The following is a 27,238-nucleotide window of genomic DNA, read 5'->3' as shown; positions in this document are numbered from 1 at the left end:
GATTTTCTAAATGAAGGTCATGGTCTTCCTCCTTGAAGAACAATTACGTCTATTGTAACACTACAAAGCAATAGCCTATCCTGTAATCATTAAAAGCAACAGAAGAGTTTCTTCTTTGGTTAAATATATACAAGAAAGCATAATAGTAATACAATCACTTATTGAGACAGTGTGATATGGTAGAGTGGTGAATTAGTATCTGGGATACCCAGGTTCAAGTCCCCCCTACCTGCCAAATCTCCTCTACTGGCCAAGTTTGCTGGACAACCTGGGCAATTCACTCTCTTTCAGCCTAACCCTCTTCTCGGGGTTGGTATAAGGTTAAAATGAGATGAGAGTGATAAGTTCTGTGTATTCGGGGAGAGAGGTTTGAAACTTGTAAAATGCCAGCTGACAAAAAGAACATTTGAAAACAGCATCTCTTTCTAAAATGCAGAAGAGGAATTAGAGATACATGAAAATTAGGATTGTTCTTGGCCATTACAGTGGCATGCATACACTAATTCCAGATTACTCAAAAAAGTGAATCAAGTAGGACTGGACATAAGAAAAGTTTAATCTGTAGCGTTACTATTTAGCAGGGTTTAGCATGGTGGGAGGGCTTGGGGATAGGGACTTGGGGGTGTGATGTTGGCTGCTTTGCTACATTACTTCTGGGGATAACCCAGAAGTGCTGTAGGAGAGCTCTAAAAATTACTGGAAACCCTATTTCCAGCAATTCCTATAGCTACCCTGTGTCACTTCCGGGTTTCCCAGGTTAGCGATGCATTGCTTTTCCCCCCTGCCTGCCACCACCGCAATGGGTAACAAAAGCCTGTGGGTGGGAGGCCTTCCACAATAGTAATTACATGACTTCCATGTAAACTATATTATAGCTTTATGTTACCTGCTGTTTGGTCAATATTTAGATTTCTTTCAGTTTGTAAAACTCTGGCTAGTTGTCTGATAACAAGGTTGTGTATATAGGTTGAATTAAATTCTTGTTCTGAATTCCACTGCTAGGTTAAAATATTTGATACAGTCCCACTAGAAATTAGTTTACCCAGCTATGTTTCTCATTCTTGGGCATATAATGCACAGCTGGAACCTTGTCATATGTAACACCACAATAATTAGTGGTATTTATCTTATGATAATCTTGCCACTTCAATGGGCCTGGCCACCAAAGTGCACAATTACAGATGCCTTTCATTTTGATGTACCTGAAAGAGTTTTGGTGCAGTCTAGAGAACATTTAAGTGGGAAACTGCTCCATTGTGCCTGAAGAGCCCTTGATGTGTAAATATGCATCACTGTGACAGATATTCATAGTATTTTGATTATTCAAGAGAGATCACCAGAGGACCAAAGAACCAATATTCCTCTTTGAAGAAAAATAGTTGAGGTATAAAATATTTAACTAAACCGGTGAATTATTGCTATGAGACAGTTATGGTTACGTTATTCCAGTTCCACACTCTATTACTTCAGCATTAAATTGAGGTCCATCCCCCCTCAACACACTTTCCTTTTGGAAGCTAAACACAGTTATTTGCCTGCTTATTATTTAGGTCCCTGGTTCCAGGCATTTGGTGGAGCAAGTAGAAGAAAGGACTCGCTAACAGACATCTACTTTGCGCATTCAGTGATACAAAATCTCAGGCTATCAATGCTAAATCTTTCTTTTTCTATATCTGCCACTAGCAGGAACCCCAAGAGGGCCTTCCACTCCTTCCTTTATAACAATTAAAGCTAAAGTTAATTAAACAGGCTCCTCAATCCAATTTAAACCCTCTAGCAATGGGAAGCTCAAATTAAGAATCTTTCCAACAGTAATCAAACTTATTCGTTCTCTCAATAGCTCCTGCTTTTTTGGACTTTTCAAACTTGCTCCACAAGTTTAGATTGAAATTAAGAATGTAACATTCTAGCTCAGAAACAATCTTTCGAACAATGATTAAGGCTGACAAAATCAGATGCAGTTCTGATTTAATGCTGATTTCCTTATGAGTAGATTTCACTGTAGTTACTGGGATTTGTGTGTGTGTGGGTAGAATAGTATCCAGTTTAAAATAAAAGCAATCCAGATAGTAATTTAGCATTTTATTGGATTCTAAATGTTGTGCTTAAATCTTTTCCCCCTAGAGCATCAAGGGTAGATTATCAGAATTTTTATCCCTAGTATTACACTTATTTTCCACTACAATTGTTACTTGCTCTATAACTCGTAAAAATCAGCAACTGCTGGAAGGGATGTGGGGAGGTAGGGACACTAATACATTGTTGGTGGACTTGCATATTGGTTCACAGATTCTGGGAAGATACCTTTTTTCAAATCAAGCTTACTGCAGGATATCGGATTCGACTGTGCAACTGAACAACAACCACAAAAAAACTGAACTTATTTCAATTGATTTATGGCACAATCCAGAGATCCCTAAAATTAGACAGGAGCTCATTATGATTTTGCTTATAGTCGTCAAATGGCTCATTGCAACTCACTGGAAGAAGTCTTCCTTACCCTCTGTTGACAACTGGTATGCTAAGGTGTGGGAAACATTTTTGATGGACAAGATAGCTGATTCTGTAGCTCATTCAGAGACACGTTCAGGCTTCTCCAATCTACTAGACAAATGGCTTCCATTTTTGGAGTATATAGCAGACAGTATCTCTCCCAGTTATTTGATTAATTCTTGATACGATGATATTATGACTCTCCTCTAATTTCATGTTAGTTATTTTTGCCTTCTGGCTATCAGGCTTTTAGTTCATGGTTACTTAAATTCTCTCCCATAAGATAATGTGGCTACCAAATTTCTTTTTCAAGTGGAGGAAGCTACAAGAGCCTCGGCCATACTTGACTTAATATTAACAAGGAGGCGATGGTCCGTCCTCTCCTGAAAAAACCAACTCTGGACCCGGCTGGATTGGCCAACTATCAGCCGGTGTCCAATTTGCCCTATTTGGGCAAATTGATTTAGAGGGCGGTGGCGACACAGCTTCATAGCTTTCTGGATGACACTTCTGTCCTTGATCCATTCCAGTCCGGCTTTCGCCCAGGTCATGGGACGGAGACAGTGCTGGTTGCCCTTACTGACGACTTTTGGAGGCATCTGGATCGAGGCAGTGTGGCGGCACTGTTGTTGTTAGATCTGTCGGCCGCATTTGACATGGTCACTTCCCCTTAACATCGAGTAAAAGTCCAGTAGCACCTTAAAGATGAACAAAATTTGTGGCAGGATATGAGCTTTCATGAGGCACTGCTTGAAGAAGTGAGCAGTGACTCAAGAAAGCTTATACTCTGCCACACACTTTGTTAGTCTTTAAGGTGCTACTGGACACTTACCCTTTTCTAGAATGAGGAAGTGAACAATAACTCATGAAAGCTCATATTCTGCCACAAATTTTGTTCGTTTTTATTATTTATTCATTTCTTTATTAAATTAGATTTAAAAAAACACATTGCACAGGGCTCAGGGAGGTGTATATCAGTAAAAAACATTCACATCATAATTCACAAATAAAATAATAAAATTCACAGTTTACAGTAATAAAATGCAGTCGTTAACCTTTAAGGTGCTACTGGGCTCTTACTCTTTTCTACTGCTACAGTCTAACACAGCTACCCATCTTGATCAGTGTCCTCCTAGAATTCTTTTTGCTGGGGGGGGGGCAAGGAAGTTCATTGCTACATGTGTATATTAGATTTTAGTAGGGCAGACTTTGATGAACTCAGAGGCATGATGAAAGTCATTCCATGGGCAAAAATGTAGGAGGGGAAAGAAGCCAGTAAAGGGTGGGCGCTTCTAAAACAAGAGCTCTTGCAAGCTCAAGACATCACTATTCCAACAAGACAGATACACAAAAAGCCAATGTGACTGAATAGAGAACTCCATGATGAACTAAGGAAGAAAAAGAAATGGAGGGAAGGACACACCTCTAAAGAAGAGTATTTGCAGGTTGCTAGGTAGTGTAGGTTAACCATCAGAGTCCAAAGCTCAGAGTGAAATGAAGTTGGCCAGGGAGGCTCGCTACAATAAGAAAAGCTTCTTCAGCTATGTGAGGAGCAAATAAAAGATTAAAGAGGTGATGGGCCCACTGCTGGGTGAAGATGGAGAAACACTGACAGAGGACAGACAGAAAGAAAGACTCAATGCTTTTTTTGCCTCCGTTTTTCCCCCCTGAAGAAGCGAACAGACTTATCTAGAGATGGTAGTAGGCAAGGTGTGGTGTCCAGGCTGCTGGTTGACATGGACAGAAGGTTGTTGAGAGGCACCTGGCTGCACTGGATGCATACAGATCCCGTGTGCAAGATGGTGTGCACCCAAGAATGCTCAAAGAACTTTCTAGAGAGCTAGCAGAGCCTTTGTCCCTCATCTTCAAGAACTCTTGGAGGACAGAAGATGTGCCACAAGACTGGAAGAGGGTAATGTTATCCCGATCTTCAAAAAAAGGGAGGAAAGATGACCCAGGAGACTACAGGCCAATCAGTCTGACATCAATTCCAGGGAAGATACTGGAGCAGATTTTAAAGGGGTCAGTCTGTGAGCATCTGAAGGACCACTTGGTAATTCAGAGAAGTTAGGAGGGATTTGTCCCCAATAGCCAGACCAACCTTGTTTCCTTCTTTGGATTGTGGGTTGCTTACCTGAATTTCAGTAAAGCTTTTGACAGGGTTCCCCATGATGTTTTGATGGGTGAACTGGAAGGCTGTGGGCTTGATTCTAGAATTCTAGTTAGGTGGATAGGGAAATGGTTGGAGAACCACACGCAAAGAGTATTTATCAATGGCGATTCATCTGATTGGAGGGAGGTGTCCAGTGGGGTGCCACAGGGCTCAGTTCTGGGTCCAATACTTTTCAGTATTTTTATAAATGATCTGGATGAAGGGGTGGAGAGACTACTTACTAAATTTGCAGAAGACACCAAATTGGGAGGAGTAGCGAACACCCGGGAAGATAGAGATGAACACACTGGAAAACTGAGCAGATTAGTTCAACAAAGATAAGAGCAGACTTCTACATCTGGGTAACAAAAATGAGCAGCATGCATACTGGATGGGGGACACACTTCTGGTTAGCAGTGTAAGTGAACAAGATCTTGGGGTATGGGTGAACTGTAAGCTAGATATGTGCAGTAAGTGTGATGCAGCAGCAAAAAAGGGTAATGTGGTCTCGGGGTGTAGCAAGAGAAGCATAATATCCAAATCACAAGATGTTGTAGTCCCACTGTACACCACATTGGTCAGGCTGCATTTGGAGTACTGTGTGCAGTTCTGGAGGCCTCACTTCAAAAAGTATGCAGACAGAATGGAGTAGGTGCAGAGGCAAGCAATGAAGATGATCAGGGGCCTGGAGACCAAGCCTACAAGGAAAGGGTGAGGCACTTGGGAATGTTCAGTCTGGAGAAGAGGCGGTCGAGGGGGGACATGATTTAAATATTTGAAAGGCTGTCACTTAGAGGAGGACGGGGTAATGTTTAGTGGATGCAGAGTGGAAATTAAGTGTCTGGAGTGTATCCATTTGAAAGTAAATGCAGACCCTCTCCATATGAAACTTTTTTCATGGGTTGAAATAAAGAGCCTTAATTTTAAAGTTTTAAATGTATGCAAAAACACAAAAATAGAGTATTTTTGTTGTTCAGTCGCACAGTCGAGTCCGACTCTTCGCGACCCCATGGACCAGATTACGCCAGGCCTTCCTGTCTTCCGCCATCCTCTGAAGTTTGCTCAATTTCATGTTTGTCCATCTATGACACTGTATAACCATCTCATCCTTTGCCGTCCCCGTCTTCTTTGACCTTCAATCTTTCCCAGCATCAGCGTCTTCTCCAGTGAGTGCTCCCTTCTCATTTGGTGGCCAAAGTATTTGAGCTTCAGTTTCATTATCTGGCCTTCCAGGGAGCAGTCAGGGTTGATTTCTTTTAGGATTGACTGATTTGATCTTCTTGTAGTCCAAGGGACTCTCAAGAGTCTTCTCCAGCACCATAGTTCAAAAGAATCTATTCTTCGGTGCTCAGCCTTCCTTATAGTCCAACTTTCGCAGCCATACATGACTACTGGGAATACCATTGCTTTGACCATGCGGACTTTTGAAAATAGAGTATACCACAAAGTAAATGCAATAAAAAAGTATGCACATTTTAGATGTATGCAAAAACACAAAATTAGGATATACCACTAAGTAAATACTATAAAACTACACCTCAGGGAGAGTGATAAGGTTGAGATGGTATACTATATATTTCCCGCATAGTAAAATCCTAAGAACACTTTCCTAGGAATAAGCCCCATTGAATGGACTTGAATTGGATTCTGAGTACACCAGTTTAGTATTGCTCTCAGTCTGTTGTATTCTGCCATTTCCCTCCATGTTTGCATCTTCTCCCATACGCCATGATCAGGAGGGTATAAGACCTCAAAATACCAAGGGTTGTGTAATGCAGTTGTACATCCCTCCTGTCCCTCAAAGGGTTTTGAGTTTTATTCCTGAATAACTCGTTCAGAGCCTAGCCCGTTCCTTCAGTGTGGTCAGACTGCTGTTGAAGACAACATCTCAGTAGGACTTTTATCTTAGCCATAAGAAGAAGAAGAAGAAGAAGAAGAAGAAGAAGAAGAAGAAGAAGAAGAAGAGATTGGATTTATACCCTGTCATTCACTACCCAAAGGTGTCTCAGAGCAGCTTACAAACTCTTTTCCCTTTCCCTTCCCACAACAGACACCCTGTGAGGTAGATGGGGCAGAGAGAACTCTGACAGAAACTGCTCTTTTTCAAGAGCACCTCTTATCAGAACTACCTACGGCTTGCCCAAGGTCATCCAGCCAGGTGCAAGTGGAGGAGTGGGGAATCAAACCCGGTTCTCCCAGATTAGAGTCCGCGCACTTAACCACTACACCAAACTGGCTCTCAAGGTCAGTGTTTTGAAGTTCCTTGTTGGGTTTAGACATAAGAAACCTGATTAGGGGATGTTCATGTTTTCAGTGCTAGTTAACAAGCTAATAGATAGTGTTTAGTTTGTTGAGGTATTGAATGTGTGTAATAAAAGAATCTATATGTTGGTCTTACTGATTTTTGTAAATGAGAGCAATATTATAGCAGTATTGGTATGGGTTCTTAGTTGCTTGGTTTGTTGAGAATTGCAGCTGTCATACATATTCAACAGAGTATCTTGTTGTCTCTGATGTTTCTCATCTTTGTGTCCTCATCCATTCTTGGAGCTTTGTTCATGATGTAATAAGATACTTCAAAGTAGTGTTTGAACAAAGTGATTCAGCTAATGTTCCCTGATTCTTCAGGCTTTTCTCAATTTTCTGTCCTGTATGGTTCCATTGAGGAGCATTCCAGGTGACACAGAGGAAATTATACCACTGGTAAGAGAAAAGCACCCCTATTTAATAACATTTTTATCCCATCAAGTCCTGTGCATGTTTACTCAGAAGTAAGTCTCATTATATACAACCAGAATTGCTCCTAATAGAAAGCATTGTCAGAAATTGAAACAATATTTAAATACTAGAACATGGAACTTTTGACACACTGGTCTGTCAATTTAACACTTTATTTGATCATTTATTTTATGCCTGCCATGGTTACCCTGTCACTGAGACTTCTTTATGCAAAATTTGGTTGTTTCTACTCTTTTATTTTAATTGTCTTTCAGTGAAAGTTGACTACAATTTTTAGTGCCATCCTAGTAAGAGTTACTCTAGCCTAAGCCCACAGAAATCAATGGTCATAGACTGTAATAACTCAGCATATGATTGCACTTTTAGCATGTAGCCATTAGAGAGAAAAGGATCAGTAGCAAAATATGTTAAATATCTCTCTGAATGAATGTAAGTAAATGTAGGGCTCACAGCTGGGGGAAGAAGGAAAGATTGTCTTCCAAAATGCTCTTGTTGAATATTTTTAAGTGCCTGGTATTTCCAACAGTGCTACAAAGGAAGGAGTCATTTGAAGGAGAGTTATTGAAGTCATTTTCTTTTCTACTTTTAGAACTCTCAGAGCACAAGAGGAGTGCAGGGGAGCAGAGGTGGAGGGATAAAGATATTCATCCTAAAGCAATACACAATTGAAAGCAAGGTGTCAGCTACATCTTGGCAGCTCTTGTGGGTTTGCTAGCCTCTACTGCAATTCAGCTAAGCTATTTGTAGGCATAGGTTTCGACAGGTTCCCTAGACACATTCTTTTGCTTTTCAAGATCTCCTTTCACCAGTTGTCAGTAGTTTGGTAGTCCTTATGTTTTCCTGATGAAGGAGGCCTAGCATTGGGTTAGTGTGTTCTTAATAATTTGCCTTTTGAGAAGAAAGTTTATGTTCACCAGCCAAACTTGGAGAGTCTAACAGTGCCCTCCTACCAACTCTTTCCTGGGAGTAAACCCCGTTGAATAGAATGAATAAAGTAGGATTTTGAGTAGATCTGCTGAGGATTAGTGTCTGGTATTCCCAATGTTCCCTCTAAGCGCCACAGTGCTGTGAGCAGAAATTCTGCTTCATGAGTGAAAAAAGCTAGTAGCATTAAAGTTGTAAGTCTAATTTGACTATTGCATAAATTATTTTTAGAAGATTACTTCCATAACTATATAAAAATCTCAGAATGAATTCTTTTAAACTATATTTTAAGAATAATTTAAACATTATAAGAGAAAATAAAATCAAGTCAAATTTCATTATACAAAGTGTTGTCCTCTACAGAGGTAGACCAGGCCTCCAGAGAACAGGTCTACCCGCCCCTTTCCACTATATTGGTAGACTTGGCTTCAGGAGAATATGTCTGCCCACCTCTTTCCACTATATTGGTAGACCTGGCCTCAGGAGAACAGGTCTACCCACCCCAATCCACTGTATTGGTAGACCTGCCCTCCAGAGAACAGGTCTGCCCACCCCTTTCCACTATATTGGTAGACCTGGCCTCTGGAGAACAGGTCTATCTGCCCCAGTCCACTATATTGGTAGACCTGGCCATGGACTGTCACCCTGCACCAACCCTAAGATAACATAGCAGCACTAGAGAGGGGCAGACTCTTGCAGTCTACTTTGGGTTTCTTAGTGAAATATTACATAAGAACATAAGAAAACATAAGAGAAGCCAATACTGGATCAGGCCAATGGCCCATCCAGTCCAACACTCTGTGTCACACAGTGGGGTGAAGTCATCCAAGCTGGTTAGGTTGTGCCTCCACTTGCTCTGATAGGGCTATGCAAATTTTGCAAGAACCCCTGCTGGAGAGATCGTAGGCTGACCCTCCACTTATAAGAACATAAGAGAAGCCAATGCTGGATCAGGCCAAAGGCCCATCCAGTCCAACACTCTGTGTCACACAGTGGCCAAAAATACTAGGTGCCATCAGAAGGTCCAGCAGTGGGGCCAGGATACTAGAAGCCCTCCACTGTTCCCCCCCCCCCAAGCACCAAGAATACAGTGCATCACCTGCCCCAGCCTGTGAGTTCCTATCGATACCTTGTGGCTATTAGCCACTGATGCACCTCTGCTCCATATGTTTATCCAATTCCCTCTTGAAGCTGTCCATGCTTGTAGCCACCACCACCTCCTGTGGCAGTGAATTTCATGTGTTAATCACTCTTTGGGTGAAGAAGTACTTCCTTTTATCTGTTCTAACCCGACCGCTCAGCAATTTCATGGAGTGCCCACGAGTTCTTGTATTGTGAGAAAGGGAGAAAAGTACTTCTTTCTCTACCTGCTCTATCCCATGCATAATCTTATAAACCACGATCATGTCACCCCTCAGCCATCGTTTCTCCAAGCTAAAGAGTCCCAAGTGCTTTTACCTTTTTTCATAGGGAAAGTGTTCCAACCCTTTTATTCTAGTTGCCCTTTTCTGCACTTTTTCCAATGCTATAATATCCTTTTTGAGGTGTGGTGACCAGAACTGTACACAGTACTCCAGATGAGGACATACCATCGATTTATACAGGGACATTATGATACTGGCTGATTTGTTTTCAATTCCCTTCCTAATAATCCCCAACATACCGTTGGCCTTTTTTATTGCAGTCACACACTGTCTTAACATTTTCATTGAGCTATCTACTACGACTCCAAGATCTGTCTCTTGGTCATCCTCTGCCAGTTCAGACCCCATCAACGTGTATTTACAGTTAGGATTTTTTGCTCCAATGTGCATCACTTTGCACTTGGCCACACTGAACCCCATTTGCCACGTTGACGCCCACTCGCCCATCCTCAACAGATCCCTTTGGAGTGCCTCACAATCCTCCCTGGTTCTCACCACCCTGAACAACTTCGTGTCATCTGCAAATTTAGCCACTTCACTGCTTACTCCCAACTCCAAATCATTAATAAACAAGTTAAAAAGCATTGAACCCAGTACTAATCCCTGTGGTACCCCACTGCTTACCACCCTCCACTGAGAAAATTTCCCACTGCTTACCACCTTCCACTGAGAAAATTTCCCATTTATACTCACTCTCCGTTGAGCCACAAGAGGTCTTGCCCTTTTATCCCCTGACTATTGAGCTTATTTAGGAGCCTTTGATGAGGAACTTTATCAAAAGCTTTCTGGAAGTCAAGGTAAACAACATATATTGGGTCCCCCTTGTCCACATGTTTGTTCACTCCCTCAAAGAACACTAACAGGTTAGTGAGACAAGAGCTTTCCTTACAGAACCCATGCTGAGTCTTACAGAACCAGCATTACAGCTCAAGTATAACAGAGGAGGAACAATCACTGTCAGAATGCTGCCCAACCTAACGAACAGGAAGGTGCTTAAATGTTATCAACCTGCCAAAACTACTTATTTATTCAGATATTGATATCCTACTGTTCCCTGTGACTCAAAGCAGATTACGAATCATACTGAAAAGCGTAATGGATGTGCAAAAAATTGGGGTTTTCCTGGCTCAGTTATAGCCTATGGGGAACATTATAGTCAATGAGCCCCATAGGCTATAATAGAGAATTGATCCAGGGGTATCTGGGGCTCTGGGGGGCTGTTTTTTGAGTTAAAGGAACCAGATTTGCTGCATAGCCACCAGTGCCTTTCCTCAAACCCCTCTCCCCCCAAGTTTCAAAAAGATTGGACCAGGGGGTCCAATTCTATGAGCCCAAGAAGGAGGTGCCCCCATCCTCCATGGTTTCCTGTGGAAGCTTGGTTGTGTGCTGAACTGGCCTCTGAAATATTGTGCACTAGTGCCCCCTAACGCAGGTTAGAGGGAACTGTGCTAGGAACATTGCTGCCTGTATCAGACCTGCTTCTGGTTGCACTGCAGACAACAAGCTGTTACAGAACTAGAGAATTCATCACCACCATGGAATGATACAGGCAGCAGTGACAGTATTGGGTTTCTCAACCCACATTACTGTATTTGCTTGAAAGAAAGATATCTCTGAATGTAATATGACTGACACACACACCCTGATGCTATATACATACACATACAAATTATTACCGGATGGAACTGTAACTTATGTGAATGTAAGATGTCCCTCTCTGTTTTTGAGTGTATGTGTTGGATAGCATACCTAAAAAAAACCCTTAGTCTTACATTTGAGTAAATTCTTATCTGCTCTTACTTCAGTTTCATTCTTGTGGGGATATGGGGATTAGCCTTACAGTGGCTGGCCTTCTTTCTCCAAGGTCACGGACAGAGGGTGGCGCTTGGTGAGAGTTGTCTCAACGGCATTCACTTGAATGTGGTGTGCCACAGGGAATGATTCTCTCCCCAATGTTATTTAACATCTATATGCGCCCCCTTACCCAGATTATTTGGAGATATGGGCTGGGTTATCGCCAATATGCAGATGACACCCAGCTCTATCTACTGATGGACGGCCACCCAGACTCTGCCCCTGAACATCTGGACAGGGCGTTACAAGCCGTGGCTGGATGGTTACAACAGAGCTGACTGAAACTGAATCCATTGATGACAGAGGTCCTGCATCTGGGACACGGGGGACTGGATTTGGGTATTGGGCTCCCAGCCTTTGACAGGGCCCTGTTGGTGCCAACACCGAAGGTAAAGAGCCTAGGGGTGTTCCTGGATGCCTCACTGACTGTGGAGGCCCAGGTCACTGCCACTGCCAGGTTGGCCTTTTTTCATCTGAGGCAGATCAGGCAGTTGGCCCCATACCTCACCCCCTGTGACCTGGCTAAGGTGACCCACGCAATGGTCGCTTCTAGACTGGATTATTGTAATTCTCTCTATATGGGGCTGCCCTTGACTCTGCTCTGGAAGTCGCAGCTAGTGCAGAATGCAGTGGGACAGGTGTTGATGTCATTGCCTGTGTGGGCACATATCCGCCCAGTGCTGCATGATCCGCACTGGCTGCCTGTTGAATACCGGATCCATTTCAAGGTTCTGGTGCTTACCTTTAAAGCCCTATACGACTGGGGGCCTGCATATTTTCAAGACTGCTTTTCCCCATATGAGCCCTGTAGAATATTGTGTTCTACAAACCAGCATCTCCTGGTAGTTCCTGGCTCTAGGGATGTCCCACTTGCCACAACCAGGGCCAGGCCCTTCTTGACCCTGGCCCCTGTCTGGTGGAACAAGCTACCTTATGAGATCAGGGCCCTGCGGGACCAGTTACAGTTCCACAGGGCCTGTAAGATGGAGCTCTTCCACCGAGCCTTTAGTTGAGATGGCAAGCATCCACCTCGTTCTGCCCCCTCCCAGTGACCTCTGATCCTAGAAGCTGACTGGAACCACAGCATCCCAGGAATTAATCAATGTCTTTTGAGGCACATTGTTCTAAAGTGTTGCTATTTTATTGATTTTATTGGGTTTTTTGAAATATGCTTTTATTGTAAATCAGCACTAGCTGCAGATCTACAGGGCGGATGTTTGGAACCTGCCCTGAGCCTACAATGTGGGAAGGGTAGGATATAAGTCTAATAAATAAATATATAAAAATTAGTGAGAGAGAAGAAAAACTCTGTTTGGTATAGATGCTGCTTAGCCTCTAATCTAAAAAATTTCAGAATTCCCCCCCCCCCGGGATATCATTTAGACAACAATATTTCTAAGGCAGAGATAACTAATGCAAGAAAAGATTCCTTCCCTTCATTTTGACCTCAGATTCCCAGATCCTACCAGCCAAAGCACAAAAGACAGACTACACTGTGTGATCAACATGAAAGACAGATGTAGTGCCAGCACTTAATTGCTGGCACAGATGGCCATTTTCTGCAGGAGAGATGGTTCTCAAAATGTTACTCAGCATTACCACTGTGATGTTTTGGGCATAGCAACTTGTCAGCAGGCAGAGTGCCATCCATTCAGATGTGTTTGAGTGCGGGCAGCCAAATGACCATCAGCTGTGATTACAAATGGGCAAGAACAAAAAAACAAAAGTTCCTGAAGCCTCATAGAATCTTCTGGCACTCTTAGCATACCTTAGTGAACAGCATCTTAATACAGTCTAGACAACGGTGTTGGGTCGTTTGTGCCAGGATCTAGAGAAATCCACAGTTCATTTAAAGGAGGGGTTGCATTAGCCTGTAGAAGTGAAAAGTGCTGTGGAACTTCAGAGATTGACTAGTTGGCTTGTAAAAGACTTTCCATAATAATCGGCTTGCTTTATGAATATCAAAATGAATGAAATAGGCCAAAAATTTTGTGTGTATGTGTGTGTGTGTGTGTGTGTGTGTGTGTGTGTGTGTGTGTGAGAGAGAGAGAGAGAGAGAGAGAGAGAGAGAGAGAGAGCATAGATTGAAAGTCCAAGTGAACACGGTAAGAAATGCAGATAACAGCACAATTGAGTGCAGGAGCACTAAATGCATGATGAATACAATAAACAGCAAAGTAGGAGACTTTTTATAGTGAAAGAGCCACTGACAAGTCTTATTCAAGCCCTTGGGAATGGTATCAGATTATTAATGCATTCCAGGTTCTGAAGTTTCTTATGCCAGTTATTACAAAGGCTTGATGGATAGTTGCCAGGAGAAACGGTTGAAGGCTTGCCACCAGATGAAGTTGATGAATACCACCCCTAGCTGGAGGCTGCTAGTTTAGGCATAGAAACAGTTCTGGAGCTGGACAAAGGCTGCAAGCCCACCATCTACCCCCATTGTCTTCCTCTTACTGGGGATGCCAATTACCATTACCTCAGATTTATCTGGATTTAATTTCCCTTCCCCTTTCTTATTTATCATTCACTGCAGGTTAAAAACTGCATTCATATGTAAGTGAATACATATGGTACTATTCTTCATCCAGCTAACATTTCTGTTTTGCTCGTTCCATGAATCAATACAACTGCTTCATCTGAATTTGACAATTTAATTAATACACTTTATGCACACACTTTCATAAATGTATGAAATATCAGGATGGTAGGGGCAAAAGGTACAGCAGCCTGGACTGTATTAGGTTATGCTGCCACTTTTGCAGCAGGCAGTTAACTAAGCCTACTTCATATGAGATTGAAAGATAGTTCAAGCATCGTAGAAAACTGGGATTAAAGTGCATAAGGCTGCCTGTGGATGCCCCTTTCTTATGTCATGTTTATTCCAGTCTGTCAGCATGCAGAATGGATCAGGTGGACTAGCTCTTTGCCGCAGTGCACTGTAATTATTGTGTAAACATTCCTGCCACAGCAAGTTGCTGTTGCTGTTAAGGTATTACAGGGTGAGAATACTCATGGGTCTTGCAGACTTGTTGATGAAAGTACAATTGTCTTGGTACAGATGAGCATAATTCTAGATCACAAGCTCCAGGATAATTAGCAGAGGCTTGGTATTTACCCTTAATAATGTGGTTTTGATTTTGTGATATCAGCAGTTTAAACACATACACACAGCTTGTAAGGACAGAAAAACTGCACAAGTAAACACCATATTCAGCTCGTTATCTTGCATCCTATGTTAAAACATGCCTGTTTTGTTAATATATTGGGAAATCATCTTTGAGAGGCAGGAGTAGGGAAAAGAAAGCAAAGGGAATATAAAAATTACTACTTCAGTGTGTCTCTCTCCAAACACATCTTGATATTCCCACAGGAATGTCTTTCTCCAGGTCCACTGCAAGTTGTAAACAATTTCTTCAGCACCTCCAGAGCAACCAGTCTTCTAAAGTAACAGCCTAGAGGGACTGTGTAGAAGGAACTGCCTGACAGAAATCTGAACAGAATTGATTCAGAAAACAAAGCCACATAACAGCATCCTACAAAAGGAACATGAAACTATTGGCAGGCAGGCAGGTTTTTATGACTTAATGCTGAATGTGTCAGTTGTCTGCACTGCAAAATACTGCATTTTGGGTGATAGGAGGTGATATGAAAGTTCTGTAGAATTTGAGTTGCATCACTCACCACTCGTCACTCATCAAGATTCTTGAGTTTCACTCACAGAGAGAAAAACAGGCATATCTGAACTCATAGCTATTGTAAATCTTTTTGGAAAGTTTAAGATTGACCAGAGAGTTTATATTATCTGCAAGTTTACATACTTCCTGCTTTCTTCTTCCAGTGCAGATTTCCACCTCTGTTTCCTGTTTGACACAATATAGTGTTGGCTTTAGCCAGCTGTTTTACTCAGTCTAGTTCCATATTACAATCCCATATTACATCCCCATCCCATCTCAGCATTGAGTTTTTGAGTGGTCATAGATGCCATCTCCTTCCTTTTTCAACAGCAGAAAAGCGGATTGAATCCAACTAATGGTTTGTTGGAATATCCAAACTTTACAAGAATGAACCAAGACGTTGGCCAATTGGCCATTGATTACCCATTTCCAGACATCACTCATTGCAAGCTACAGGTATGCAAGAGAAAGAGGGAATTTGCATGAAAGGAGAAAAAGGAAGCCTGCATTCCTGTAAAAGGGCCCCAATATTATTTATTTACTTCATTCATACCCTGCATTTCTCCTGAATGGGGACCCAGAGCAGCTTCCATTGTTCTCCTCTCTTCTGTTTTATCTAAACCATCATTTCCAAGATCGGAAAGATGCCTAAACTGAGTCACTTTCTGCAAACATCTTTATAAACTTGGGCTACCGAATTGAAAGAGCAAACTCCAAGCCATCTTTCTTTCTTTTTTTTTAATTCCCAGCTTCACAAAAAGTACCTAATTGATTACAAGGAGGTTTTAATGTGGTTTGGAAGAGGAGAGGCACAACATTCAACATTTACAAGTTAAAGTAAACTTACTTCACTGGGGCAGAAATGTGTTTACCTTGCATATACATTTTAAAATTCCAACTTTGGTAATATTGATTTTTATTTCAGCATCCATTAAAGACTGAAAGGGAAACAGTCTTTATTATTGGATGGAACACAATGGGGTGAATCCAGTGAACCGTACATAGAATAAGTCCGCAAAATGGATTTACACTAGTTCCTTCTGCAGTCTCTGGTGCACCTGAAATGCTTCTCCTGATAAGGGAGGAACCTCAGCAAATATACTGGGATATTGTGAAGGGAAGCTACAACTGGAAGGAGCATCAGCAGAGCACAAATTGAGTACTGCAGCTTGCGGGATGGGCGGGCTATAAATACAAATAGTAAATAAATAAATAAATACTAGTGGGGCAGAGATTGCCAAAGAGGAGAGAGAGTGATTTTTGCCAACTTTCCCATAAGCTGCAGTTCCTGCATCTCCCTGCCCCAGGTTCCTCAGGAATAGTTTTTTAAGGAATGCAGGGAGAAAGCTGAATTCCATAAAGTCATTGTATTCACAAGTCATTGGGTCCAGTCCAAAAATTCTAACTGAGCATTTGTTTTTATTTTATTTTCATTTGTAGTTGTCCAATGATTGAAAAGCCTTCTGGCAGATAGAAGCCCAGTGGGGTTCGTAACATTCTTAAACCAAGATCCATAGAATCAGTTTCATACTTCTTGAGTGTTTTGTATTGTGAGGGATTTTTTACATATGTTGAAATTCTGCTATCTTTCCACAGTTGGAAGAACCCAGAATGAGGTGTCTATAGGTTTTAAATATATATGCAACACGTGCACATTTCCTCCAATGTTCATCTTTCATTAGGTGTCCTGCAGAACCCAAACTGCTCAAAAGGAGATTGGATATTTCGTTCAAGAACTATTAAAAGGGAAAGTGTTGCTAGTGTTTCTTTCTTTAAAAAGACGTGCTGTTTTTTAAACTCAGAGAGAGATCTGTGTACATATAATAGATCACACACAAGAGCCCCATTACATCCTAGCCTAAATACGAAGAGCTTGATGTGATTGCAAAGCCAGTGAACAAAGGAGAGGTATCTTTAATATGAAAACAGTGTGCATTGTTCTTTGCAAGTGTGGATACTTGAGAGAGAGGAAATTATGCACTTACTGATTATTTATTTAGATACATATACCTTGGTTTTATCCCCACATGGTGGCCCAAAGCATCTTACAACATCATTCTTCCCAGCTCTGTTTTATCCTCACAACAACAATCCTGGGAGGTAAGTTGGGCTGGGGGAGTGTGACTGGCTCAAGGTCACCTAAAAAGCTTCAATGGAAGAGTAGGGATTTGAACTTGGGTCTCCTGGATCCTAGTCCAACACTTTAACTTCAACATTATGCTGCCTAAAGGTCTAGGTGAGAATCAAAGTACCATTGGCCCCCATCACCAGGAGGATTAGATCTGCAAGACGGACGGATCGGGGGCGCATCAAATGGCCCGATCACACTGCAACATCTGGGAAGCGGGGGAAAACCCCCCCCCCCCCCCGAAAACACTAGTACCTACCGGAAAATCCGCTGCAGGGACGGTCGTCTGATAGCCGGCGCGCCCGTCTCTCCCGCAGCATGCGAGGTCCTGCCAAACTGCGCATGCCCACACATGTGCAGCGAGCTTGCCTCGCTCTCCGGTCCGTGGCTTCCTCCCGGCATCTGATCGTGCCGGGAAGGACCTGCGCGGAGGCTGGGGGAATCCCGCCGCCGCGCGTCTCTTTTGATGCGGCTCAAAAAAGCTGCACTTTAGCCGTGCCTTTTCCCCCAGTGTGACTGGGGCCATTGATGACCAAAATGTTGCTGCCCCTAAGCATGGTGATCTTTAAAGTTCCACTGAGGTTATTGGCAGTACATGGTCTGAGAGTAATTCCACATACAGAAAGGATAAGTGTTGCCATCACCCTATTTATAGATTTAGAACTAGAGACTCCATATTTCCTCTCACTATTACAAGCCAGATTTTTCTAATGCTTGAGAAACAAAAGCCACAATCTATACCCTGCTTACTCCTGGCAATCCAGTTACGGTAAATCTAGTAAGGTTATTGAGGATCTGACAGGCTGTAGGGACCATAGCCTAAATGGGAAATTATTGTGGCAAGATTTTTTATAGATACTGGCTGTTGAAAAATAGCTCATGTATTTCCTAGGAGAACAACAAGAAGATTTGCTTTTGGCTTCTCTTCTTTATAAAGGTTTTATTTCATAGGATTTCTCTCTATCCTGTTTAGCTGATGGCTTCTTTTCAAGTGTTCTTCCTTGTCCACATTCTGTTTCTTGAACAGAACAAAACTTGATATGCTGTGGTGGAGGGGATGTCAGGATTTTTTTGTTATTCAGAAGTAACTCTCATTAAAGAAAAGGTTGGTGACTTGTAGCCTACACAGTTAAATGTTCCAAACTATTTTTTCTTCTTCTTGCTGTTATAGAACAGCTGTTGAAACACAGCACTGTAAGTAACTGTTTGCTGCTGATAAATCCTTGTTATTTTCTAACTATTCAATGTTATGAACATATTATACAAAATTATCATCTTTTCATTGTTAATGTTGGGCTGATATTTTAATGGGGGGGGAGTATAAATGTTCAATACTTGGAGTCATAGGTTTTAACTAGGGATTGTTCCCTGTTGTGTTTCATTTGTGTTTGAAAAGAAATGTGGACTAAAGTATGTTTTATGACAACAGCACTCCAAGCAGTTTTATTTTAAGTGGCCTCATAATCTGAGAAGTACTTAGTACTCCAGCATCACAGTAATATGACTAGTAAATAAAAGTTACCAGATGTCAGTGTGTGTGTGTGTGTGTGTGTGTGCCAGCTGGCAGGAAACTATATCCCAGAATATCAAATATGTCTTTTATCGCTATTCTAGATAAAACAGCTAGCCTAGCAAACATCGCTACTGAGCATGTTTTATTTGCATTAGGGCCAAACTAGATATTATGAGACGCAGCCCTCTGTGTCTCTTTTCCCTCTGTTTCTTATATCAGAAAACGTGTGACATGAAATTATTGCATGCATCACCCCCAGTGCCTTCTAACAATTGTTGTAAAGCAATGACATAATGTTTGTATTAGACATTACAAGGAGAAAGACATGGAACATGGCAGTACAGCTTTCACCTATAATATCTGGTTGGGTCTTTGCCTCAGCTTGATTAGGCCAGACTTCCTTTCCTTCCCTTGGCCTAGAGGCTTGCTATTGTTACGATGTATTTGTTATATTTTTTACCTCCCCTTTTGACCCATGCATGCCAAGCCAGTGCTCTAACCTCTGAGCTCCTTTTCTTTGTCCGTTGCCAGTTTATGGTTGCCATATTGGGGAACAGCTGAACATTCTGAATGGTCTTCAGTGGTCTTTCGTGTGCAGGAACAGTTCTGTTTAGCAGCTTTGTCAGTTTTCCATGTTGTGTGTTTCCTCCACAGAGATTCGAGCTCAGCTGATAGAGCAACAGAAATGTCTAGAACAGCAGACTGAGATGAGGGTGCAGCTTCTTCAAGACCTACAGGACTTCTTCCGTAAAAAAGCAGAAATAGAGACTGAATATTCTCGGAATTTAGAAAAATTGGCAGAAAGGTTCATGGCAAAAACAAGAAGCACCAAGGACCACCAACAATACAAGTAAACTAAAATTTCTAATGCCTTTATGTTTTTTTTTTAAAAAGCTATTTTGTTTAGAAGTTCAGGTTTGTACAATATTAAAAATGCAGAATGCAAGGCATAACAAAAACCGTTATTATTTTATTATAGATATCTCTAAAAACCACTACTAAGTTCTGATTTTAATAAAATGGCCATGAGACATGCTGCAACTAGGTATCCCTAATGTTCTGTTATATAACAGGATCCAAACAAGCTCTTCAGGTTGTCTTATTACAAAACAGCGCTTGTTTAATGCAGGTGTCTGTGTTTAATTTATGTACCATATCACTACTTAGCTGGTAGGGACACTGGAAAGGCATCTTATTTATTTGCTTATTTAAATATTTATGTCCTGCCTTTGCTTGTGGCTCAGGGTGGCTTACGAGTCACAATTAAAAAACAATCACACTTTAGAACCAAAAAAATAAAAATGCATATAACCCATTCCCTCCAAAATATGCCTGCCATTTATTACCCACCTTGTTTTAAGCCAATCAAATACTTATTGATCAGTGCTGAACATACAGTATTTTCAGTTAATTTCTGTGGCATTTTAAAGATTGATCTCAGTAAATCTTAAACATACCATTAATCTTTGAGCTACTGCAGTAATGGTTTGAACATTTTTTTCCTGTTTGGACTCCAGCACATTTAGGATTTGTCTAAAAATAACTTCTAAAGTTCAACCAGACTCATTGCTCAAGAAAGGTGGAGTCTTCTGTAACACATTAACCCTGGATATTTTAGGCAGATGGTAGACTTTGTTTCCGCACTTTTGAATACTCATATAGGACATTTTGGCTAACTTTAGTAGTTCTTGTTGCTGACAAAAAGAAAGTGCAGAGCAAGTTAAACTTTATAGGAAGCATTAACAAGTGGATGTGTGGCTGCCTCATGCTGTTTCTTCCACTGTAATGTTTGAAGGGATGCTTGCATGGAGGAAATGATGTTATGAAGTGTAAGTAGAAGCATGACACACCATACATCTGCTTGTCGCATCACCTTGTGCTTACATTTGTCTTTCCAGCCTATACAGCTTGCTTCCCCCTACGAGTTATTGGGATGTCCTGTCTTCCTGAGATACTTCCTGTCCTTCCAGTTGTATGCTACAGCTCTAAACTGGAAACTCTAGGACTCGCCATCTGGCCAGGTCCTTATTCTCTATTGTTGTTGGCTTCCTGTGTGGATATAATGGAGAATACAACAATGTGAATTGTTATATATTATCTAAAAATGCTGCAAGTTTATTTTTTGGGTATTATTACTAGCAACATGCAGAAGGTCACACACTCATATTTCATGTTAATCTGAGATATTTATTTCATTTTAGTTTAGACTGTATTAAACACTAAAGGGAATTAGAATACCCATTTCACCCGTAAATATATATTGAAAGGATATCCCCTTTTGTCATTCTTTAACCATCCTGATTGTTAGCACTAAAGGATAATTAAAAGAGCACTAGGAAATCATTAAACAGAAAAATATCCATGTTTGCTAGGAAAGATCAGAATCTGCTATCGCCAGTAAACTGCTGGTATTTGCTCCTCAACCAAGTGAGACGTGAAAGTAAAGATCATGCAACTTTGAGTGATATCTACTTGAACAACGTCATCATGCGCTTTATGCAGATAAGTGAAGATTCCACCAGGATGTTCAAGAAGGTACTGTGTCAAGATTTCTCAGATTTCATATTGAGATAAAAGTGGCTAAAAGGCATACATTTTAAATGAATATTCTGCAGGAGACTTGGTAATGCAATGACACATCCTACTTCAATGTTATTACTAAGTCCCTTGTGACATTTCTTACTGTAAATGTAGAGGAAAGTGCTTTTTGTGATGGGGATTTGAAGAACTTCACTCTTCTAAATAAAAGGTGGATAAATGAAATACACTCTTTGATGCAAGGTATACTGTACTACCTTCCAACAGGAAAAAAAACCTTCATAAATGTATCCTACAAAAGTAGAAGAATATCTTGTTATTCAACAACACGAATTTCACTCATGGCACAGAATTTAGAAAATTAAGTTTTAAATTAAGGAAAAATGTACCTCAGTTATTTGATATCTTATGCTTTACCCTATTTACTTTTTAAAACCTCTTACAATTGAGTTTTGCCAGTATACTGATGCACTGCTGCTAGGAAGGCAGGTTCATTCCACTGACCTTCAGAATGCTATCCAGGGAGTCTGAGACTGCCCCTCTTTTTCTTCAGCAAAGTCTTTGGCACAGGACACTGCAATCTGAAGGGAGTTTCAGTAGGGTCTGTGACTCTTGCTGCACTTATTTGTCAGAACAAAGTAGATGAGCCACTGTAGGATTTGGACCCTGAACCCATATCCTAAATTCTGTGGTTCACTGCACAGAGACAGAGAGAGAGAGAGAGAGATTCATATATGTGTGTGTGTGTGTGTTTGTTTATGTGTGTTGTGGCCGTATGTACACAAAATCAAGAAGAGCAGAGACAAAATGTAAGAAATTTGCACTCCGCAATAGAATTTTTATTTCTGTGACGCGATTAGGAGCTATAATTGTTATCTGTAAATTATGTTTCTTGCAAACTTTCTGCAATGTCAAAGGAACCCCTGTGCACTCTGTCATAAGCCTTGTGTGCCATACAGTGTTGAATTATTTTGTTGCCTTTTGTATTCTGTTTTCTCTGAACTGAAGAAGTATTTTTAGATGACGGCATGTCCATCAGTCATTTATCCGTAACCTAGTTTTTAAAGATATTTTTGGCTTTCCATTTTTGTACAGAATAAAAGCTGATTGGGTATTTCCACTGGGCTTTCCTCTGCCCAGCTGTCAGAGACTCAGTCAATAACCGGCCCCCTCCAAGTGCTATCTATTCAGCTACATATACTAGTATACAGTTAAAGTCATATATTGTCTGCACTATAAATACCATATTTTTATGATTACATTCTAGTGGCATTTGAAATATCTATTCAGTGCAAAATGATCAAAATGGTACATTTTAAAATCAAATAGAAAGTTACACTGCAGAAAGCAGTACTGCCTATTTTCCTGTTAAGATATCTAAAGTTGTTGCTTGGTAAGGGAGATAAAACAGCTACCTAATCCTTTCATGTTTTAATTTAATTAGAATAAGCTCTCCTTTCTATTAAGATGTTTACCGCACTTACTCGTTTATCTCCGTATTGGTGATAAACATTTCTTTTTAAGAAGAAAGAAGGAAAGAAAGACTAATTAGATTAAAATTGTCTCTCCTCTTGGATCAAGATCCACACAGCAAACATTCCTTTTAGCCAGTAATACTATGAAGTGTTTTGTGTCTGTAGGATCCAATGGCTTTTTGAAGAAAATGCAAGCAGGTATTTGTGAAATTTCTAGATCATATGAAAGCTCACTGAGACATTTAAAAAATCATTTGTCCTTGTGCTTTTACATTGTGTAAAGGCTCCAGGATACTGATTCAGATGCAGTATAAAAACTCAATGACTTGATTAAATGCAGTATAGAATCCAAGAGTCTTTAAAATCAGCCCCTGCAAGTGGGGTTTCCCTGCAGGAGCCTGGGTTCAGTGTCAAGAGAGACCTGGAATAGATCTAGAAAAAGAAAATGAGTGAAAAAATGCATGTTCAGAGCTCTGAAACAGTATGTACAGATTTATATAAAGCAGTGTGCATTGTGTAGTACATATAACCAGGTGGGAAGATATCGTACAGATGCCTATCAAGGCAGCCTGTATTGTCCAGTGGCGAAAGGTATCCTAATAATAGTTTCAGAGTCCAATCCACAGTAAACCCATTACTTAAAGTTTGAATGTTATATGACTGGTATAGTGTCCTTCATAGTCTTGAACAAAAGCTTATGTCAGGTACCTAGATTCTTATGTCAGGTACCTAGATTCAGTCAGGTACCGGGATTCCATTTTCCTGATGGCTTTGGTGATTTAATACATCTTTGGGGTATTTGATGTCTAGATTTATTCCTCAGCGACTCTTGAAGTAGGATGCCTTATGTGGCTGCTGCTGGCAGAGATGATGTTACACCTGTTAGTTGGCAGGACACAAAGGTGGTAGGCGACAGCTGTGTATTACCATGCAAGTGTGTGGCAGCTGCTGACTGGTCAGTAGCCCCTGACAAAGGGCCACTGATTTCATTAACATGTACCAGCACGAAGTCTGTCATCAGCCAACCCGCATCCCCTGGCTCATCTGCTGCCATTCAGCTCCCACTGATAAGAAGTGGCATCCATCTTACTAACTGTGATTGGATTTGTTTGGATCTGGACTTTATTTTTCAGGAGTACTGGGTCCTGGCAGACATACCCATTAAACAGATAGGAAAAGAAAGCCAGTGCTATTTTACATCCCTTTGCTTCATGCCAAATTGTAAATAATTACAGAGGAATAAAAATAATTCTGTTTCAGATGTCAGAGTCACAATAGTGTTTCAAAATAGGTTAGTCTCGGGTGAGTAGCTGTGTTCTGCGGTAGAAGAACAAGATTTGAGTCCAGTAGCACCTTAGAGACCAACGAGATTTCTAGGGTGTAAGCTTGCAAGAATCAAAGTTTCCTTCATCAGATACCTGTCTCAGAAAGTAGGTCAGGTTTTTAATGCTTGCACTGAGCCAGGCATATGGCTGGAAATGGTAACCTGTCATATATCATACTGAAAATTCTTTTTCCTCTATGAAAAGTGCCACTCCCGTAGGGCTATAATGTACCACCGTGCATCAGATCCTAGTAGAGAGACCCTTTATGTGGAATTACTTCTCCTTCAGCTACCTCTCTGCTGCTTTCAGTCTGCTTCTCAGTTTCTGTTCTAAGTGCAAACTGCTGTTTCTACACACACAGCTTTGTCCCCTCTATTCAGCAGGGAGTGGTCATTGGCATTGCAATTCTATGCAAAGTAAGAACATAAGAGAAGCCAATGTTGGATCAGGCCAATGGCCCATCCAGTCCAACTTCAGTCTAAGCCCACTGAAGACAACAGGCTTAGAATGAAGTAACTTTGCATTGCACTGTGGGTGGATCCTACTGCTCCACTGAGTAAAGTTTGAAACCTTCCTGCAGCCTGTGGAGCCTTCCTCCAGCTTAATTGGCCATTTTTTCAGTGTAAGAGCCACTTAAGCTGGAGGAAGGCTCCTTAGACTAGAAAAAGGCTCTTGGGAGAATGGTTGGATGCACCTCATCATCTTTAAGCCCTCGTGAATTCTTCAAGAGAGCCATCAAGAGACCATCTTCTAACAATTAGTTTCCCCCAAGGAATATCACATACTTTGTTGAGAAACATCACCATGACATTGTTTGTCATACCCAGTGGCTCCTGCCAGTTTAGGCCAAACCCCATCAATATACTCAGGTTAAAATTTTACAGTACTGTTTTGTTTTTCTTCATTATATTGGTGTTCTGCTACAGACTGCCTGTTTGCCAGTAACACCTCTTGTGTTGGCTGAATTGTTGCAATGTCAAAGAATGTTCATAAATATTCTATCTATGAAAGGGTCAGTTAGCAAATGCTGATAATCTGTGCAAGTGTTCTCAGATGCCTGGAAGTTTTAAGGGAAACCTTTACAGACAATTCAAGGAGGAAAAGAATGTTGTGAGATATTCGCAGTGGGAAAGAGGTGGAGAGGAAGGAATATTTAGAGAAGCAGCCTAAGAAGCAAGGTACTGATTCTTTGGCAGCAAGTCCCTAATTTCTTGTATGGTTGAGAGACTAGATAAATAATTTCCAGTGAAGTGCTACATCTGAGTACTGTTATCGATTAGTACAGATATTGGAAATGGTACATGCACAGTGGAAGCTAATACAGTGTAAATAAAAACACACTGAAAGGCAAGTTATAGCTTTAGGCCTCGTTGTAGCACAAAACTGTTGGCTTGCAGTGGTTAATCTTTATGATTTTTCAAAATGGTGCTCATAAAATAGGTTTCACAACATCCTTCTCCTTCCACTCTTGTTTATGTTTAAGATCATCAACAACTAATTGATAGTGTAAATGGAAGCATTTGGTATGCATAAGGCTTACCATATTCACAAGCATTTAGACAAGGTGCCAATTTGTATTTTTCATGAGCAAAACCTGTACTGTGCATTCAAAGTTCTCAGTGCTTTAATAAAGCACACCAGCTAGTGTTGTGGGAACAGGTATTATAATGACCTTTTAAACCTTTTTTAAAATTAATAAACCAAACTCAACTCTTGGAAAATGAATTAGAGAGAATGTAATTGGTTTAGTACCAGGTCATCCATAATTTAACATGATAGTTAAATCATTTCATGACAGCCAGTTTGGTGTAGTGGTTATGAGTGGCGGACCCTAATCTGGAGAACCAGGTTCGATTCCCCACTCCACCACATGAAGCCCACTGGTGGACCTTGGGAAAGTCACAGTTCTCTCAGAACTCTCTCAGCCCCACCTACCTCACAGGGTGTCTGTTGTGGGAAGAGGAAGGTGATTGTAAGCTGCTCTGAGACTCCTTTGGGTAGTGAAAAGCAGGGTATAAAAACCAATTCTTTTTCTATTCTGAAGAGGTTTTATTAGCCCTGTCTCTGTTAGACCTCTAAATTCATTGGTGAAATGGTATAAGCACAGAAACGAAAAGCATATAATGTAAGACTTTTTATTACGTATCTGAAAGTACAGGGAAGTATTCTGTCTTACTAAGTTTTTCTGAACTATACTACATGCCAGAAGAGTTAGGGTATGCTACATATAAAATAGATTTATTTTTTCATTCTTCAGGGAGGGAGATGAAGAGTTCGCTGTGATTTAATGTGCTGCATCATATGTGCACTTTTATAGTGTTTCACTTTAGCATGACTTTTGTTTTGCCAAAGAACATCCACTAGGATACTCTGTCAAGATTTCTCAGATTTCATATTGAGATGAAAGTGGCTAAAAGACATAAATTGTACAATCATACACCAACAAGATGGATATCTGATCCATTTTTTAAAACCCTTTTATTCCATAGTAATTCTACATATCTTGGGGTTGCCATCTTCCAGGTGGGGCCTGGAGTTCTCCCAGAACTGCAAGTGACCTCCAGACTATAAAGATCAATTCCCCATGGAGAAAATGGCAGATTCTGTATGGCATCTCATCCCAGCAGAGCTCCTCTTCCCAAGCTCCACCAACCTATCTCCAGGAATTTTCCATCCCAAAGTTGGCCACCACTGTGGTGAGAGCCAATGAGGTATAAGGGATAAAGGGTTGGACTAGGATCTGGAAAACGTCAGTTTGAATCCCTTCTTTGCCACAGAAGCTTGCTAGGTCACCCTGGGCCAGTCATATACTCTCAGCCTAATCTACTTCAAAGGGTTGTTGTGAGGATAAAATGGAGGAGAGGAGAACAATGTAAGCCTCTTTGGGTCCCCATCGGGGAGGAAGGTGGTGGTATATAAATAAAGCAAATTAATTTAAAAAAAACCCTAATGTGCTGGAGTTTCTATTACAGAAATTGTGACTAGTAGGGGTGTGC

At 41.0% G+C, this 27,238-nt stretch overlaps 1 protein-coding gene across 1 annotated transcript in view; it reads left to right on the top strand.

Annotated features, from left to right (window-relative positions):
- SRGAP1 (SLIT-ROBO Rho GTPase activating protein 1) overlaps positions 1 to 27,238 on the top strand; it is a 173,580-nt gene that overhangs the window by 68,561 nt on the left and 77,781 nt on the right. The window contains exons 2-3 of the mRNA XM_015411760.1: positions 19,559 to 19,754; positions 21,277 to 21,439. Coding sequence (XP_015267246.1) covers positions 19,559 to 19,754; positions 21,277 to 21,439 — 359 coding nt within the window. The remainder of the gene's footprint in view (positions 1 to 19,558; positions 19,755 to 21,276; positions 21,440 to 27,238) is intronic.

Source organism: Gekko japonicus, unplaced genomic scaffold (genome assembly GCF_001447785.1).
Source record: "Gekko japonicus isolate JY-2015 unplaced genomic scaffold, Gekko_japonicus_V1.1 scaffold543, whole genome shotgun sequence".
Taxonomy (NCBI): Eukaryota; Metazoa; Chordata; class Lepidosauria; order Squamata; family Gekkonidae; genus Gekko; species Gekko japonicus.
This window is presented reverse-complemented; position numbering and strand designations above follow the sequence as displayed.